The 18,488-nt window shown below is 33.1% G+C and overlaps 1 protein-coding gene across 2 annotated transcripts in view; it reads right to left on the bottom strand.

The window, feature by feature from the left end:
• The window catches only part of Adgrl4 (adhesion G protein-coupled receptor L4), a 118,746-nt gene that overhangs the window by 21,675 nt on the left and 78,583 nt on the right, over positions 1 to 18,488 (bottom strand). For both annotated transcript variants that reach the window (XM_047526466.1, XM_047526474.1), the window contains exons 7-15: positions 18,149 to 18,219; positions 17,065 to 17,244; positions 16,776 to 16,959; positions 15,354 to 15,470; positions 11,026 to 11,231; positions 6,774 to 6,947; positions 5,372 to 5,575; positions 3,418 to 3,638; positions 3,225 to 3,291 (exon numbers count right to left, since the gene is read on the bottom strand). In XM_047526466.1, the coding sequence (XP_047382422.1) occupies positions 3,225 to 3,291; positions 3,418 to 3,638; positions 5,372 to 5,575; positions 6,774 to 6,947; positions 11,026 to 11,231; positions 15,354 to 15,470; positions 16,776 to 16,959; positions 17,065 to 17,244; positions 18,149 to 18,219 (1,424 nt within the window). The remainder of the gene's footprint in view (positions 1 to 3,224; positions 3,292 to 3,417; positions 3,639 to 5,371; positions 5,576 to 6,773; positions 6,948 to 11,025; positions 11,232 to 15,353; positions 15,471 to 16,775; positions 16,960 to 17,064; positions 17,245 to 18,148; positions 18,220 to 18,488) is intronic.

Here is an 18,488-nt window from a genome sequence, read left to right as displayed (position 1 = left end):
AGGTCTTCCAACTGTTGAAGCTTTGTTGAATGCTTATGGTGACTGCTACTGATGGCTCCCATATCTCACCAATATCACTTATGTTTAATTATGTGTTGTTCTTTTTCATTTGTTTTTTGTCTTGCTCTCTCACTGATACTCTAGAAGATTGGGATAATTCTTAAATTTTCTTGGTTATGTCCATTATATTCAGGGCATCCAGTTAACATGTGAACTTAAGTTATCTGTCTCGTCATCTTTACCTACCAGAATATTCCCAAACATATGATGGTGATTTAGTGATCTATTTTGAACATGTGAACCCACTTTAAAAAGGAATTTTTACTTAGTGAAGTACTGTTTTATAATATACAAGCTAAGTTTTCTTTCCCCCGCCTAGGCACTGCCATAAATCTACATGCCCTTGCTTTTAGCAATTCTAGATGAAAAAGAAAATCTCATCTTCACTTCTTTTTCCATTCCAGGACTTGGGAGGACATGTGGTTTGTATCCACGCAGATACACCAACCAGTTAGGATATTTAAGCATGATTGGTTTTAGTATAATTTTTTCCATGGTCCAGACTCATCTCTTCTCCTCTTGGGGTTAGAAAGGTCTGGTCACCTGGCAGTGATGGGGAAACTTTATGACATCACTTTAATTTAATTTGGTTCTCATTCCTGCCAATACTCTTGGCTTATAAGATGGTCTCCACTTAGGTAGTGATATCCTTTAGTGGCATTCATAGTATTTCATTTCCATCTTAGTCCCTTCTATTCTTCAGAGGGAGGCAGCCATGTCTCCATTCAACCCCTTCCCTTAGCTATGTATCACTTCGTTTAATCTGGGCAGGCCTGTGACTCCTTTTCACTTTTCCAACTTTTCTGTGCATGCAGAAGAGCTGAAATTTTGTGTTTCCCATAATTTACTCCTAGGCCCACCATATGATATCTCTTTCCTTTCCTGCTGTTGTGAGCATCCTCTAGTAAGCATGCAGCCAAAGGGAAACTCTAGACAAAAGCAGGTGTTAGTTTCTATGTTCACATTTGGTCTCAAATCAGGAGACACATGTCAAACTCCTTCCAAAATCTGCTCTCCCTACTCTGTTCTAATATATCAGAGAGACATGGAAGTTCTACAGTCCTACCAGCAATTGGGGATCAGGATGATCATTTTTCTTTTACCATTTCATATTCATTTCCTGCAACATTTTGGAGTGCCCCTCCCCACCTTATCTTCAGGAGATTGGGAGCACCATTTTCACTGGGGAGGAGAAGAAAAGCTTCCTATAGAAGACATTGCAGTCCCTCAAAACCAAGGACACCTCACTCCGGGCCATCAGCTCTTGAGACCCCTCTCGCCATTCTTCTTATTGGATTACAGCTATTCCTGCTGACTCTTAGTAAGACCCATGGGAAATGTAGGGCCAAAAATATTTGGTGACCAATCTTATTTACTTTACTTTGGACTAGAAACTATCCTAAGACAAGAGGAAAAATTCTCTTAACATCACATTATATACCTGTAAATAATATGCCAGCACTGGTACTAAATGGATATTATTAGTTAATTAATTCATTTTTATTCGATAAGAGTTTCTGCTATTATAAAAATACTACAAATAAAAGTAATATTTAGGTTTAGAGTAAAACTGAGGTGCCTCGCCCATTTCTTAAGTATCCTGACCTTCTGGTTAACCTGGGGATGATTATCATACCAAAACTGTACAAAAGACAAATTGATTCATTAATTCCAGGCTGCAACAGTGTGATGATGTCCATTTAAACTTCTAGAAAGTTTACAGGACTCATTTTTAGATAAGCCCAGCTGAAGCCTGAGTACCTTACTATAAGATAATCCAAAGTTATCTTTTCATGTTTGTAATGGTAAAAATTGATTTTAGAGAGCACTTTCCTTTTCTTATTTTAGAGAAACATGCTCCCATTTTTCCTGTTTTTAGCATAATTTTTAGCCTACTATTTTTCACCTAATCTCTAAGAATCATTGTTTCACTGAACTTTCACTGATACCAAACAATGTCAGAGATAGTCCACTCTGAAGAGAAAGAATCAATAAAGTTAGAATATCTGTAATATGTCTTCACACAAAATACTCATATCAGAACCTCCAATGGAGCTAGGAGAATGGGATGCTATTCAGTCTGTATTCTTCTGTGAACTGAAAATACTGCAGTTATAATGAATTAGTCCAAATTGTTTTAGCTGAAATCTACCCAGTGGTTTAAAATATTACTAGATTAATTGTGAGAATTAGAAACAATTTTCTGTGATGATTAGGAAGTATAATTTCTGAATGCACTTGATTTTATCCACACCATTATAAAATAAAGCTTGATGAAAATTCTCTGCTTTGCATTTCAAGTCTTTCTCCACTTAGCAGCTCCAGTGCAACCATAAAAGACTCAGAAAGAAGAATAAAACAGGAAAAGGAAATTAAAATGATGGCTAGCTTTTGGTTAAAACATAGAACAAAGTTGTCCAAAATATTGTCACAATTCTCCTACTGACAATTCATTCCATTCTAGAGTCTTGTCAGACCTCTCGGATTCATTGTCAGACTATTATATTCAGAACGGTTGTTGAAAACTTTCAGCACTTAGAAATGCTCTCGAGACATATAAAAATGTCTTTATTTAGAATGGAACATATAATACCTGCCAAATTTGTAGGTTTGAAACCACCTTCAATAAGAATTAAAAGGCCCTCTTCCTTGCTGAAATAGGACTATCAATATATGACTTGTCTGCTTCTGAGAAATAGTGGGTTCCTGTCTCTGACTTTGCAATTTAGTTTAAAATCACTTTATGATGACAGGGTACATAAAGATGATAAAACTATAAAGATGACAGTCTAATCTTCAAAGATGACCGATCATCGATAAAAGATTAAATAACGTAAACATCTGCAATACCAGATTATCAGCTGGTTGGCACACTCTCAGTATTGAAGTATGCCAAGAGGCTCCTGATAAGTAAAAATGCTTTTTCCTATGTTATACAAAAATCAATCCTCCACCAAAAGGAGCGAATGAATTATAATTGCTTGGAATTTATAAGACATATATTTTTCTCACTTGCAATGCAATATATGTAAAATATTAATAAATCATACACTGTATAGTGTTCAAAATTCTTCTTAAAAATACAGTATCTGATTGCTGGGAATTTTAAGCACCCTTTAATCATAGATTTTTTGAATTTTAATAACAATTTTATATATACGTACAAGAATGATTAGACATGCTGGTCCTATAAAACTCCAAATAAAGTTGTTTTCTGTGCTAAGCCAACATCTGAAAAAAAAAAAAAAACCAGTAAAATCCATAAATATGTTTTTCTATACTTTACCAAGCAACATTTTCAAAGATATGCAAAATACATTCAGAAGTGTGTTTCAAATGCTTAAGAAATTAACTTACACTTTGGTGGTGCCATAATATCTATATCCTAATGCTGCTGAAAATCCAACCACTACAGCTGGGCTGAGATAGCCAAAGATGTAAAAATTCTTGTGCAAAAATCCCTTGTTGTAGATAACTCCCACAACAATGAGATAGAGGTGTATGCCTTCAATACACATCCATGCAAAGGCGGCTAAGAAGAAGTAATGAAGCAGCCCAGCAATGATTGAACAGAAGAGCTAGAAATAAAAGAAAGAAACCATAAGCAACATTTGCCTTAAAATTATCATAAGATAAAATCTTGAATTTCTCCATAAATTATGCCACTATAAATGATCTATGACATTAAAATACTCCTGTCATGTCAGTTTTTAGATGTGCTACTTCTAGCTGATTTAGAACTGTGCTTCATCAATAGAAGGCATTAACCAATCCTGTGATAGAGCTAAGTTATTGACTTCATGTAAAGACATTCTTTGTACATTTACATTATGTAGAAAATTGTGGATTTTTCACATGTAAACTGTGGTATCATAATGAGTATATTTCAGTTTATTTCTGCTTTGGACACATCCCCTCCTTTATTTTATTCATGCTCAAACAAAACAAAGAAAATATTTGTAATAAACACTATGAGGAGCAGATTTGGAGAAAAGACTTCGGGAGTCAACCGAAAGAGGAAATTGGCATTGGGGAATGGTGGGAGGTGTATAAAATTGAGAGATGTCCTAATGATGTTACAAAACAAACAAACAAACAAAAATCAGGTTAGGAGTTTACAATCTAGTGCATAGTATTTAAAATGGATACGCTGGACACCCACTTTCCAGAAGAAAACCTTGATAGCTGATTGATAGTTTCAGTTCTTGAGATATTTCTAAGGGAAATGGAATTCTAGAGGTACTCTGCCATTGTGTGATCATGACAACTCACTTCTGTAATCTCCAACTGCAAGGAGTGCAGAGACTTAGGGTTCCAGCTACTGCTGTAGGGAATCCATTGCCATGTTCACACTTCCCACCAGCTACTGCCAGCCAGTCACCCGCAGAGCTGGGCTACTACCATGTCCCTGTTCCTGAGAGACGAGGATTCCTTGGACTCTGATTCAAGGATCCCAGTAAGGACTCCTTGGCAACTGTGCTGAACTTCTTTAGAACTGCTGTGTAAGCTTTCCACCCACTCCTGTTTTTCTTCTTTCCTTCAACTCCTGTTTTTCCTTCCTTTCACTCAGCTCAGACCTGCATGGTGCTCTGCTGTTCTCCAAGCCTGTGTGGTCCATTTTCTCTCATAGTCACTTCCACTAAAAAATTTATTGCATATATGATCCCATGTTAGTGTCTACTTCTAGGAGGACCTAGATTAACATCATATGAAACTATTCGATAAGACTCTACATCAATAGTCACTGGAAAGAGGTATTAGTTAAGTATAGAGAATAGGTAGAACCAATTGATCATATTTCATCTTACAAAGTCTAGCTGCTTTTACATTGTCTGATCCTAAGGTAAACTTTTTATCCAATTCTCTCTCTCCTTGGTCTTGAATATCCATCTACACACAAAACTTTCTTTTTTTTTTAAACTTTTTTTAGTTGTAGATGGACACAATATCTTTAGTTTATTTATTTATTTATGAGGTGCTGAGGATCAAACCCAGTATCTCATGCATGCCAGGCAAGTGCTCTACCACTGAGCCACAACCCCAGCCCCAGAACTTTCTTTAGTTTGTTGAGATATTTTAATTTGTCTGAATAATTCAACATAATGAGGGACATTTTGCTTAATGGGCTCAATCAAGTAAGTTGTTTAGACATGTTAGTGTTATCAAACTTAGGAAAGAACAACTTAAGAAAAATTTATACAGTATGTTTGTCCCATTAAACCCTTAATTGTAACTCATATTTCTATGACATAAATATTTAAGAAAGCAGAAAAATTGAAAATGAAAATAGAGAGTAGGTAAATCTACTTACCTTATTAGTATTTGTATTGATTCCAACAAGAAAAACAAGTTCTGCAAGGAATAGGCTACAGCAGAGATTTTTGTGAATGGTTGTCCTGGTGCTTTGAATCTCACTGAAGAACCAGAAGGTAAAAATGCATATGGCAAGACAAATCAGTGAAATAATTATTCCTAGTTGAGTGATCCTTGTAAGAATATTATAATCTTTAATACCCTAAGGGGAAATAATAATAAAGCTGTTAAAAGAATAACTCAGTAACCTGTCAAAGGAATTATAACATGTAATGAACTTCCTTTTTTGGTGAACCATTATTCAAAATGTTCATAAAATGTAAAAATACAACTGTGCATTTAGATGAGAAAAATTTTGAAAATGCTTGATATTCAGAACAATGTGATATAAATCACGTAGCACTTCAACAGTACTTTGTGATTTTTCACCCCTAAACATAGTGTTTATTAGTATGTGGTTTAATAATATTATCATCATTAGTTTCATGATATTGGAAAGACAATTCATTATTGTAATGGGAAATGGTTAATTTAAATGGATTTATCAATGGTAAGTCCAAGTCTTATTTCTATGCAGTGATTCATCTAAAACACATTAAATAAAGTTATAATAAGAAGAGCTGAATATGTAGAAGACCAAAATAGTATAGTTCAGATACTCTGAAATAGGAAATGTTTTATTCTAATTAGATAAGTATTTGTATACAGAAGAGACTTCTTTGCTTAATTAACACCCTGAAAAAATAATTTTGAAGATTGACATTACTTTAGGCAGGCTTATTGGGCCATTTTATAAACTTAATAATGAATTCTAAGTGTGAATTAGATATAAATCTAAAATCTAATAAAGATATGCAAACATATAAAATAACAAAATATAAAATAATTATGTAAGTAAAATGTTACTAAAGTAAAATACACTTTCTGAAACTATGCATTCATGTTTGAAAATCTTATAGGATTCTACATTGCTAAAACCATGATATTAGTTAAGTATTATTTTTGACTAAATACCAAAAATTTGAGGATACTTTGTCACTGTTAAAAATAAACTTTCAATACTAAGATAAAGATTATTAGATTCCATGAATCATTAAAATGTTCAAATGGCATAAAATACTAAGAATTTGTAGATGGATGTTTCACTTAATATGTAATCTACTAGATATTATATATTAGATAAATCATAGATTAGAAATAATCTAAAATTCAAACTAGATATGTCTTCTAAGGCAAGGAGAAAGAGACTAAAAGAAAGTAATATTTTTGGTTTTATAATTACATGTTACTTATATCCAAGAAAAACATATAAAATTAATTATTCTTTTGAATGGTATGGAATAAAAGCAGACAAAGAAACAGAGTCAGATTCAAAAATATACAGTGGGAAATTGTCTTACAATCGAAGAACCAGAAGACATCAAAATCGCAAAGTGTGTCAGGTGGTTACAACGGCATGAGGTGTGGGTCTCATTTGAGTAGGTCAGCTCACAGCCCTCCAAAGACCAGCTGCCATTCATGGTATCAGGTGAATAGTTCCAAAAGGCACACTGAGTTCTATACTTATCTGTGATCTGAAAAAGAAACATTTTACTGATGGAAAAAAAGAGGAAAAGTTACATGATATTGCTTTAATCATATTTAAAATAGCATTGATAAATTAAAATAATGTCTAGAAAATAAAACATAAAACAAATTCTAATAAATGAAGGTAATTGCTGTATGGAAGAATTGAAATTCATCTTGCAACAATGCTGTTTTATCAATCTTACATCACAGAGTTGTGATAATTTATATTATTAAACTAGATCATAGATAAGTTCTTTAAATCAATGTATGAACTATCATATGTATATTTATTAAAAAATACATTTATTACTTACTGAATGTTTGCCATTTATCCATGTACTCAAAATACAACATTGAACAAAACAGATAAAAATATTTGTACCATTGACCTTATATCCTAGTTGGGAATGAAATTATTATATGTGCAAAGTAAATCTGGGAAAGAGAAAAATGGAATGGAAGGTGGTGTGAGAAGGCTTTTCCTCAGAGGTGATGTCTAAGCAGATAATTCAATGGAGGAGACGTGAGTCCTGCAGATTGGGGAATAGAAGGTTCCACACAGTTGAAGGGGAAAATAGAAAGTCCCTTAAATGAGATGATTGGAGCTTTCCAGAAGCATCCAGAAGCCAGTTAAGGTACAGCACCATGAGTAAGAGAAAGAATAGTGCTGATGAGATCAGAGATTAGATGAGCTTAATCACATAAACAATGGAATAGTTAGTTGTTCAATAAATAGCAGAATTCTCTTTGTCTTACTTTTAATGTGAAGGAATCATAATACTATGTCTAATGACCTATAATTTTCAATAATTTACTAATAGGATGTGGAATTTGTGTAAATAAATACTTTATAATTGTGTACCAGTTACAATTTACTAGGTACTTTCTCTGTATTTTGTTTAATATGACCCTTGGATGAACTCTGTGAAGCAGATGCTGTGCTGAGGTCAAGAAATATCACAAGATATACTTACGACTAATCATTGTTATGGAAGGAACAGACTCAAACTCAAAACTTCAGACAATTATTTATTAAAGAAAATATGGCTTGAGTGTCAATGTGTGTCTCTGTTCAAGGAACCAAGCTTCTCAGTTAAAAAAGATAAAACTTCTGCCCTTCAAGGATGAAAGACATTCAACTGGTTTTAATATAACGAGATGATCACTTTAATGTGATATAAACAAAATACAACTTGTAGGCGACAATTGGAGCACAGACACAGTCTGGATTTGGGGTGAGTCTGAGAAGACAAGGATGGAGCTCAACTGAAGAGCTGACTAGTAGGTTTCTAGGAGATCAAGCTACATGGACAAAATTGAAAGCCTTTGTCTAATGGACTGGAAGGGTACAATCCCAGGGGAATCAGAGGGATTCTAGGACTGGAGGTCCAAAGTCAACTGAAAGCATGGATGTAATTCAGGAAAAGAGTGATCAAGTGAGGTCTGTTTACACACTGGACCTCCACACCCCCACCACATTTTCTTAGTTCTCTTAATCCTTGAAGCTAAGCTACTGCCCTTATGCAGGAAAGGAAAACTGATAGGCTCAGGAGAAATTGGCTTTTGGTTACTGAACTTTAAGATCTTCCAATGCCAAAGCCAGGAACCTGTCGCATGAAAATCTCTGGTGAAGCACATCACTGCCACAAGCCTAACAGAGCATGCCCTGCCTCAGTGTTAAATGTGATGGATGGACAAGAACCACCAGGCATCAGAAAACAACCTTTAACACAAAAGAGGGAGGACCAAGGCTAACCAGCCAAACAGTAAATCAGGAGGAAGACAATGCAGGCTGCAGAAAAATAGTTAAAAAATACATGAAAAGTATCTAACAGATGAGATACTACGTTCATTAAACAAAATTAAGGTTAAAAGAGTAAGACAGCTGGGCATGGTGGCGCATGCCTGTAATTCCAGCAGCTCAGGAGGCTGAGACAGGAGAATTGTGAATTCAAAGCTATCTACGGCAAAAGCGAGGTGCTAAGTAACTCAGTGAGGCCCTGTCTCTACATAAAATACAAAATAGGGCTAGGGATGTGGCTCAGTGAAGTGCCCCTGAATTCAATCCCTGGTACCCTCACCCCCCAAGAAAAAGAGTAAAACTTTTTCATGAAAATTATGTACAAAGGCAAACTAAAAAACATTAGGATAAAAAAGAAATAAAAAACGTGAAATAATTTTTTTAAAATTAGAAGCTTGACTGGAAAATCTAATAATGAAGAAGAGGAAGAGAAAAAGAGAACAGAGATACTGAACAAGAAGAAGGAGAAATTAGCAAAGAAATAATACCAGAAAATTTCCTAGAACTGATGCCCAAACACTTTCAGACTATACAGACTCTCAAAAATTCCTACTATAATTAATGAAGAAAGACCCATACTAAAGTCCAGTTCAAAGATTTTGGAATACTGAGAATAATTATAAGATTTGAGAAGTCTTAGAGAGACTCTTTTTTGAGAAGTCTTTAGAGAGAGAGAGAGACAGACAGACAGACACTGAAAAACAGAGACAGAGAAAGAGGACATGTAAAAGATCACAAATTTTAATCAAAGTATTAATTGCATTCTACTTCTCCAGGTTAGCCTTGAAGACATGAGCAGGGTCTAGAAAATTCTGAGAAAAATCATTTACAATTCATAACCCCATATCAAGCAACATATTATCTAGGAGATATAAGGGTGAAGTATAAACATAAAATATAGATAGATAGTATAGAGAGAGATGCAGCTATAGATGATATATACATTATATATCTAAGATATCTCATAGAGATGCAGATATAGATGGTATATTGATATATTACATGATATATTTGGTATATCAAAACCTATCAGATTTCCTTTCCTGTGTAAGGCAGTAGCTCAGTTTCAGGATTAAGAGAACTAAGATATGATATATATATATATATATATATCCAATACTCATTGATATATATATCCACAGTATTTGATATATGTATATATACAGTATTTTATATATATATATATATATATATATATATACACATACATACTCATTGATACATCATAGCTACATCTCTATGAGATATATAACCAGATAATGCAAGGACTTAGAAAGTGACCTCTTATGCTTTTTTTCTCAAGCAATCACCAGAGAATATGCTAACAAAATACACAAATAAACCAAGAAAAAGGATGACATTGGCTTGTGGAAACAGAGAAACTGATGCAGGAGAGAGGGAATGGTTTTCTCGGGTGACAGTGAAAGGATACTCAGGCTCATAGTGGCACAGCAGCCATAGCATAGACCATACAGACAGCAAGTTTACAGAAGGTTTCCAAGACATCAAAACAGCTGACAGATAATCATATGTTTTCAAAGGTATATGGTACCATCATAAAGTTTGAGAACAAATTAGTAATGGATATACAGAAGTACAAGCAAACCAGCATCAATTAATTTATAGGAAAAGGTTCGGTCTCATGCTTCATCTGCAAATAACCCATGCCCAGTTATAACACTACAGACATTGAAAGCTGATTTTACTGAAAAACTGGAGGTAAGCATGGGACGATGGGTGACCCAGGAAGGGTGTATATCATAGGGGAAAATGTGTAAGAGAACTCAATCTGAATCTTCCACAGATGAAAGTTAATGGATAAGACCCATTTTTAGAAGCTTAAAATGGAGAGGAGTTACTGAGGTTTGGATGAAGGAGATAAAAAGGTAAAGAAATTTTAAGAAGTCAAAGTGACAATTATAAACTAAGGACCTCACTTCTTAAACAAGTGCATTTATATCTTCAACTGTGATACTTTCTCATAATTCATTTCTTGAAGGCATGGAAACTTCTAAAATAAATAGTGTACTTAAAAAATAAAACTAAAATATAACTTAATTTTAGAGAACCAAATATGTAAATTCTTTGGTATTGACCAGAAACTTCAAAGAGCACTATAAAAATATTTTATAGAAAAGGGAGCTGAAAACACTTTACTCCCTTAATTTTAAATCCATATTTTTAATCTGTAAATGTCACATGCATTAAAGTGACATCACAACAATGAAAAAAGCATTTCTCTGACCGATCACCATCATAACAATTCCAAAAAAACAACTTACCTTTATGTGACTTAATGTAAATGTTATTTTTCCCAGTTCATACAACTTGGGTGGATTTGAGCTAACTGAGACAGAAATTACTGAAGATATGACTCTTTCCTCCTCTTCAGAATTATCAGAATTTTGAGGTTCCAATAAGAAGTTGTCAGATGATGAAAGCAAGGGGCCAATACTTTTATAATGTAAAAATGCGACTGCAACATTGCCTATCAATCAAATTCATATGCTTAGTGGAATTCTTATAAAACAAAAATTATATGAAACATTTAAACATAAAAAATTGAACAAACAAAAATATTTCTCTAAGTAATCCATACAAATACACAGATACTGAATTCAGGCCACACTAAGCCCATTATACATCATTAGACCACATTAAGACTGCTATTGTCTGATTTCCACAAATCTGAAAATGATCATGAACTGTAGGCTTCCCTTTGTACATACTATCTTTAGAGAAAAACAGTCCCAGATAAATTTACATCTAAATCTTGATGTAGATGAATCTGAATACAGAGTGTAAAGTATATTCACTTGAAAGGTAAAATTTTGAGTTACAATTTCCATGTGCAAAATATGAATTGGAGAGATACTGGAAGAAAATTATTACAGGCTTATGGAATTAACCCATTAAGTCTCAAGTTTTCAGTCCTGCAAATGTTTCAACAAAATTGACACGAGTACATTAAAATAGGTTAGAAATCATAATCTAGAGCTTATATATAATATTAATATTATTACATTGCAATTATAAAATTATATTATTATTATAGAATTTTATATCATATATACTGTATTCAAGTTTTTTTTGGTTTTTTTTTTGGGTGCTGGGGATCGAACCAAGGGCCTTGTGCTTGCAAGGCAAGCACTCTACCGACTGAGCTATCTCCCCAGCCCCTGTATTCAAGTTTTTAATGGGTGTTGCACATCTGGGTCAATGGGACAAAATGGGTTAAGAAAGTTTAAGATTGCATGAGTTGTGACATACCACTGAGTTCAACCTTACTCTCACTGAAAGGGCTCCTATTTAACGTGTGTCCGATGAGGAAGTGGATTCACTTGGGAGGCAAGTCATTTATCTGGTCCCCTGACACACCACAATGTGGTGAATCAGCATATTCATAAATACAAATAATGATACCATCATCAGAAACAAAGGCCTGTGATCCCATAACTGAAAACCTCCATATCATACTAACAAAGAGTATTCTTCAATATATCATGTAAGGCAGAAGTTGCCAAAGTGTATCCACATGCATGTTCTTTATCTTAATTTTAAAAGGCACCACTGGAGATATTGTTAACAGCTTGCTTGATCCAGATATCGTACATAGAACATTTTCCTGACCTGTCAGCTTAGAAAACTTGTATCAAAGAAACAAATGGGTGTTAGTCTGACACAGTTGGACTAGTACGATTATGACTCTAAGAGATGACAATTATCCTAGGCTTTGCTATTTACAGACAAAGGCCTGAAAACCCTTTCAGTCAATACAACAACCAGTTCATGAGAGTGATTTCTTTGGGGTCACAACAAGAGATGGTCTGAAATCAAATGAAAAACCAAAAGATCGGGTGGAATCAAAAATTCTCTTACTGCTATCCTATCTAAAGACAAATATTTACTTAACACCTATTTTTTAGTTTGGGCAAGGGTACCATAGAGAATGCTTCGAAATCCCTTGATCTCCTTCAAGAATACTGTTTCAGTATTTGTTCCTTCTCAACCTTCGAACCTTTTCCATTTCTCATTATTTTTCACTCATTCTAGTCCTGATCTAAGGTTGACCTCTCTTACCAAATCTGTATCCTCTATCAAAAACTAGGAGTCAATCACTAATGAAAGAAATTAAAACTTGGAATCCTATGAAAAGAATAGGTCATTTCCTACTAAATCATTACCCATCCTTCCCCATTTCCTTCATTATTTTTATGCCAGTCCTTTTTGTCCAATGAGCTAATATGTTAATATTACCGTATCTTTTCTAAGAAGGAGATGTAGCCTTTAATTCAATGACTAGAACAGATATTTGAGCATTTTCTTAGTGAAGAAAAAAAAAACTGTTAGATTCTGGAGACTGTATTAAATTAACAATTATATAAGTTTGTTAAAGGATTCTCATTCAGTGACTCTTTTTCCTTAGATTTATCTATTCTGTTTTTTGACCTCTATTTCTTTAGAATGATATTCAGGAAGTTTTTTATTACCATGGTCCAATCATGACTTGCAGCACAAACTACTGGAAAACTACCAGTGTGACACAAATAATGATTTTTCCTTATGTTAAACACCAAGATCAATTGTTCCAACCTAGACTAGGCAATAAACTCCTTAGAGAATCATTGTTCTTAAACTCCTTTATTGATACTTCTCTTGAGAATAACTAAAAGCATCTTCTCAATAGGACTTTATATGCTTCTCTATTTTGTTGTCTAAATATTATCCAAATTTTGTAAGTAATGAAAAGCAAGGTATGTGGACTCTCTCAACAGAAGTCTATTATCTTTTTATTACAAAACCATGGTCTAGAGCATTGAATCTTGTTATTTTCATACTTAGTCCTTTCCCTCAGTCTTCTAAAATTCAGCCTTATAAAAAAAATATTAAAAATCCGCCTGTGCCTCATGGACCTACTACATATTCCTACAAATGGCAATGTGTGTTTTTTAAATAATACATGTCTTTTAACTATGAATGCTGTCAATAAGTGAAATTACACATAGACATCACTGATAGGATATGATCAGTTTGTTAGATTTGCCCTTATATTTAAGATCCAACCTTGAGGAAAATACATTTTCTCATTCTGCTTTATCAAGAGCTGATATTACTATTCCTTTCAATGTCAGTTTATATGTGCAATCATTAAACATAACAAAGCTACCATACAATCAGACAGTATCCTTTTGAGATACTAATTCCATGACAATTTCATCAACTGTCACTATAATGGTTATTTTCAATGTTTTCCCCCAACCTTTAAACACTCTTCAAATGTCTTTGAAATTTCAACAGTTTGTGTTCTTTGGAATGGCTGCTCAATATTATATATATGCTTAGCTAATTAGAATGTGGTGTAATAGGGCAATATGTCAAGGGTTCAAAGGCAGTGTGACTTAGTTATTTTCCTTTGGGTTTTGTTTTGTTTTTGGTTCTTTTGGTACTGGGAGATTTAACTCAGGGGCACATAATGACTGAGCTCTGTCCCCAGCCTTTTTTGTATTTTATTTAGAGACTGGGTCCCACTGAGTTGCTTAGCACCTCGCTTTTGCTGAGACTGGCTTTGAACTCTCAATCCTCCTGCCTCAGCCTCCGGAGTTGCTGAGATAACAAACATGTGCCTTCATGCCCTGCTTTTCCTTTTTTATAACTATATGTTTCTTACATTTGTATAGAAAATGACAGAAAGAATAGAGAGGATAATATTGATGAATGAGAAAAAAAAAATCCCAGGTTAGTTCAGTGGAAACAAAACAAAATGAAAAGCCATTCTTCTGAGAATGGATGTACACACCATGTTCTTAATAATAAAGAAAACTCATCTTTTTTATGAAATAGTGTCTGAGACTCTGTGTGAGTTGTATAGTTTTTCATTTGTATTTATGACCATCCACATATTCTTTGAGAAAATATTTTGATTCATGTTTTCCTAGGTAATATATTTTTACCCATAAGAGAACAAGTACAATAAAATTCTTCTAGCAACAGAGATTTTCTAAGTGCAGTGCTCTGAGAGTGGATAAATGGTTAAATTTAAATAGTAGCTATTTGCTTGGCTTTAGATAGTTGACAGGGAAAATTTTGGGCTCATTTCTCTTTTAAAACGCTCCTTTCTAGTACTTGTTCTGTGCAGGTTTCTGATAAACATGGAGACGAATCCACTAACTTTGCACCTTAGTTTCAAACTATCCATAAAATGAGATATAAATTAGATAGTCATTAACTTGACTGCTGGTGCTAGCATTCTCTGATTCAAGTTTTTAAAACAATGCTCCTTAGGTAAGGGTTTACTATACAAAGGCTAGAAAATGGCAAGAGAAAAGAGAAGTCTAATTTAGTATTTTATAAACATTATCTCTATTTTATTTCACACAACCTCAAATTTTTATTCATGAAGAAGAATAAAGACCCAGGTATTGGCAGCTAAAATTCTCCTCAGGTGCTAAGGATGAAATTCTTAAGTACAGATATGGATATCCTGTAAATAAACATTAAATTTTTTTATAGTAAAACACACGCTATATGTGCATGTGATATAATCAAATACATGACAAGTATTTATTGCAAATTCATTGACATATTGTATGTAAGATTGTTAAATTCCTACCATCTGAATCATATGCAGCTTTTCTCTTTGGAAATATCTTTATATAATCTCCATCCACATTCATATGGGGATGAATATATTTCATGTCATATGAATCCAAACAGAAAACTTTGAAAGCTGAAACAAAACCATGAAAATTATAAATTCTTCAAAATTAGTTTACTCACTATTTGTAATCAATGTGTTTATTTATTTAGAGACAGTTTCATTCATTATTATTGTATTTCATCTTCTTATTGACTGAACATATTCTGAATGTATTCAAGCACTAATTTTTTGTTGTTATTGTTTTGATACTGGGTATTGAACCAAGTGGTGCTTTATATCTGAGTTAAATCCCCAGCCCTTTTTATTTTTTATTTGAGGCAGGATTTCACTAAATTGCTTATGGCTTTGCTGAGTTGCTGAGGTTGGGCTGGAACTTGCTATCCTCCTGCCTTGGCCTCCCCAATTTCTGGTATTACAGGCTATTATAGGCATGTCTCAAAGGGCCCAGCAGACAATATAATTTATATCTTAAAAATATGACAGTTTTCATTTTTTCATTTCTTTTTAGCATTCATGGTTTAATTCATGTTGAGTTAAATAAATCATAAAATACATATGCATTCAAGGACATCCCTACATAATTACTACAGACAAGATAAGCAACAGCTACTCAGAATATGTTATATATAACATACTTACTATCTAAAGAGTGACTGAATTAAATTCTTGTGAGATAATTCCCTTACCTGGTGATTTTTACCTTTTTTGAAGGAATATCTAGAAATTTAGGGTCCTATATATCAATCAAAATCCTTACAAAACTAATTAAGTGGTGAAATGCTGATAATTATTTTTATAATGTACTATCACATAACATTTATAACCCAGAAAATGTAATAATGAAATGCAATAATAATTTAAAAATATATCTTGCTTCCTTAAGACAACTTTATAGGTATCCTTAATTTGATCAAGATCATGAATGGTTTTAGTATGAAATTGCATTAAGCAGGAAACTTTTTATTTACTATGCTTCCTCCTTCATATTATTGAAGGGCAAAGGATTCCTAAACAGAAATTTAAGTATACCACATTCAAAAGATCTGATGTCACTATCTTTGGTCAAAGTAGATCCTAACAAGTCTTGATACTACTGACTAAAAACAACAGGAGAGTAAGGTACTCTGTATATTTAAATGATCAACTGTTCAGGGATGGAAAAAGATGAACATGACAAGAAAGCAGCACCTCTATAGTTATTCTTTCTGAAGTGCAGTATCGTTCATATTGCTCCTGCTCTATAAATTGCCATTCATTTCTGTACTGAGAAAATTACTACCGATTTAATTAACACTGGTTTAAATACCCATTTCTCCTTTGGGGAATGACTTGACTGAAAACACCACTGATTTGAAATTGACCTTCAAATCTTACCTACATCAGTTGAATTTGTATCAAACTGAGTGGTCTTTTGGAAATTCTGGGAAATCCTTAATGTAACTTGTTCAGCAGTATGCATCAGTTTTGTAAGATAAGCTCTCCTGTGATTTGTAGATAATTTGTCCCAAATTATTAAAGTATCCTTTTGAACAAAATTATTCACGGTTTTTACAAATTCCTATAAAAGAAAGTGAGTCTTAAAAATATTGGAATCCTTCACTAATCAAATGTAAGGGAAATGTAAAGATGAATTATATTAAAAGTTAAAGCTCAACATACTCACAGTAAGAGTTGCATTAGAAAGGGTGTCCTTGGCTGAGATAGTGTTATTCATGTAACTTAGTAATGGGGATGATTCAGCTAATATTTCTATGTATGTAATTACATCTGTTGGTGAAAGCTCGGTCGCAGAATTTCTATAGACTTCTTTTAACAAAGCCACAGGTTCCTCTATAGGTCCCATCTAAGCAAAAATGAGTTCAGACAAGGGATCCATTTAGATTTTTGGAGCTTTTCAAGGATAAAGCTCATATGTTTAATCTGAGGTTGGTTTTCTTGTCCTACACATATGTAAATTAGCAGATTAAACTTAAACCAAAGCACACATAACTGAAATCTGAATTGTTTTTAAGGGATTAGCAGATAACTTAAAAAACAGAGTTTACTTCAGAAAAGACACAGAATCTATTTGAATGGACAATTTAAGAAATAACTTTTAAGGTAACTTCCTATATTCCAATATAAAATTATATCTTAACCAAAAAACATGATAATATTTAAACTCCTTACTCCTTAAAATATTGATATCCAAAGTGATAAATTATAACTTAATAACTTGAATTAGATTTTAATCACCCACAGAAGATTCTTCACTATGTGATCAAAGAGAAATTTGCTTTAGCTGATAGTTGATTGCTCTTGTTGAGATTCATATTTTCAATCACATGACAATAATTTTATGAATGTCTGACTTTATTTGCTCTTTGAAGTATTCACTTTGAAGTACAAAATCTAGTTGCATTCAACTATGTCTTAGAATATAGGATTGGATTGGGAGTCAAAGTAAATTTTTACTGTTTCATTTAATAACTTTCTTTACAGGTTGAAGGTAATTTTCCAGTAAACTGAATAATGAACAAATAATATAAATTAAATATGTAGAAGTCTTCTTCAACACTTGGAAGATTTTCAAATTAGTTCTATTTGTAATGGCAATGTAATACTTCGACTCTGTACGTAAACAACTACAACAAGTTAAGATTGAAGTTCAATTGATACTTACTCTTTTTGAGATTTGAATTGGAAGGATTTTAACTGAGACCAAAATGGCAAAATAGAATAAATTTTAACTCAGCTTGTCTACTTACTTTTTTTAAAGTTTTATTAATATTTTTTGCAATGCAGGCATTATCTAAATGGCAGTTTGCATTCACGTTTTCTGTAGAAAAAGAAAATTGATTGCATGTTAAGTTTTAAAAAATATTTACTAAGCTAATTATATTGATGCCAATGATTTTGCTCACTCATGAATATACTAAAATCATATTCTTTAACACTTGAGTTTCCATTTCAATTTTAGAATACACAATACTTTGTAGAAAATGGAAGAAAGTAGTTTTAAAGATTAAGGAATGAATATTAACTGCATAAAACATGCTGCCTACTTCTTTTAAATAAAACAATACCCTTTTCTTAATTCATTTTATA

This window comes from Sciurus carolinensis, chromosome 1 (genome assembly GCF_902686445.1).
Source record: "Sciurus carolinensis chromosome 1, mSciCar1.2, whole genome shotgun sequence".
Classification (NCBI taxonomy): domain Eukaryota; kingdom Metazoa; phylum Chordata; class Mammalia; order Rodentia; family Sciuridae; genus Sciurus; species Sciurus carolinensis.
The sequence above is the reverse complement of the archived record's forward strand: the minus strand, read 5'-3'. Positions and strand labels throughout refer to the sequence as shown.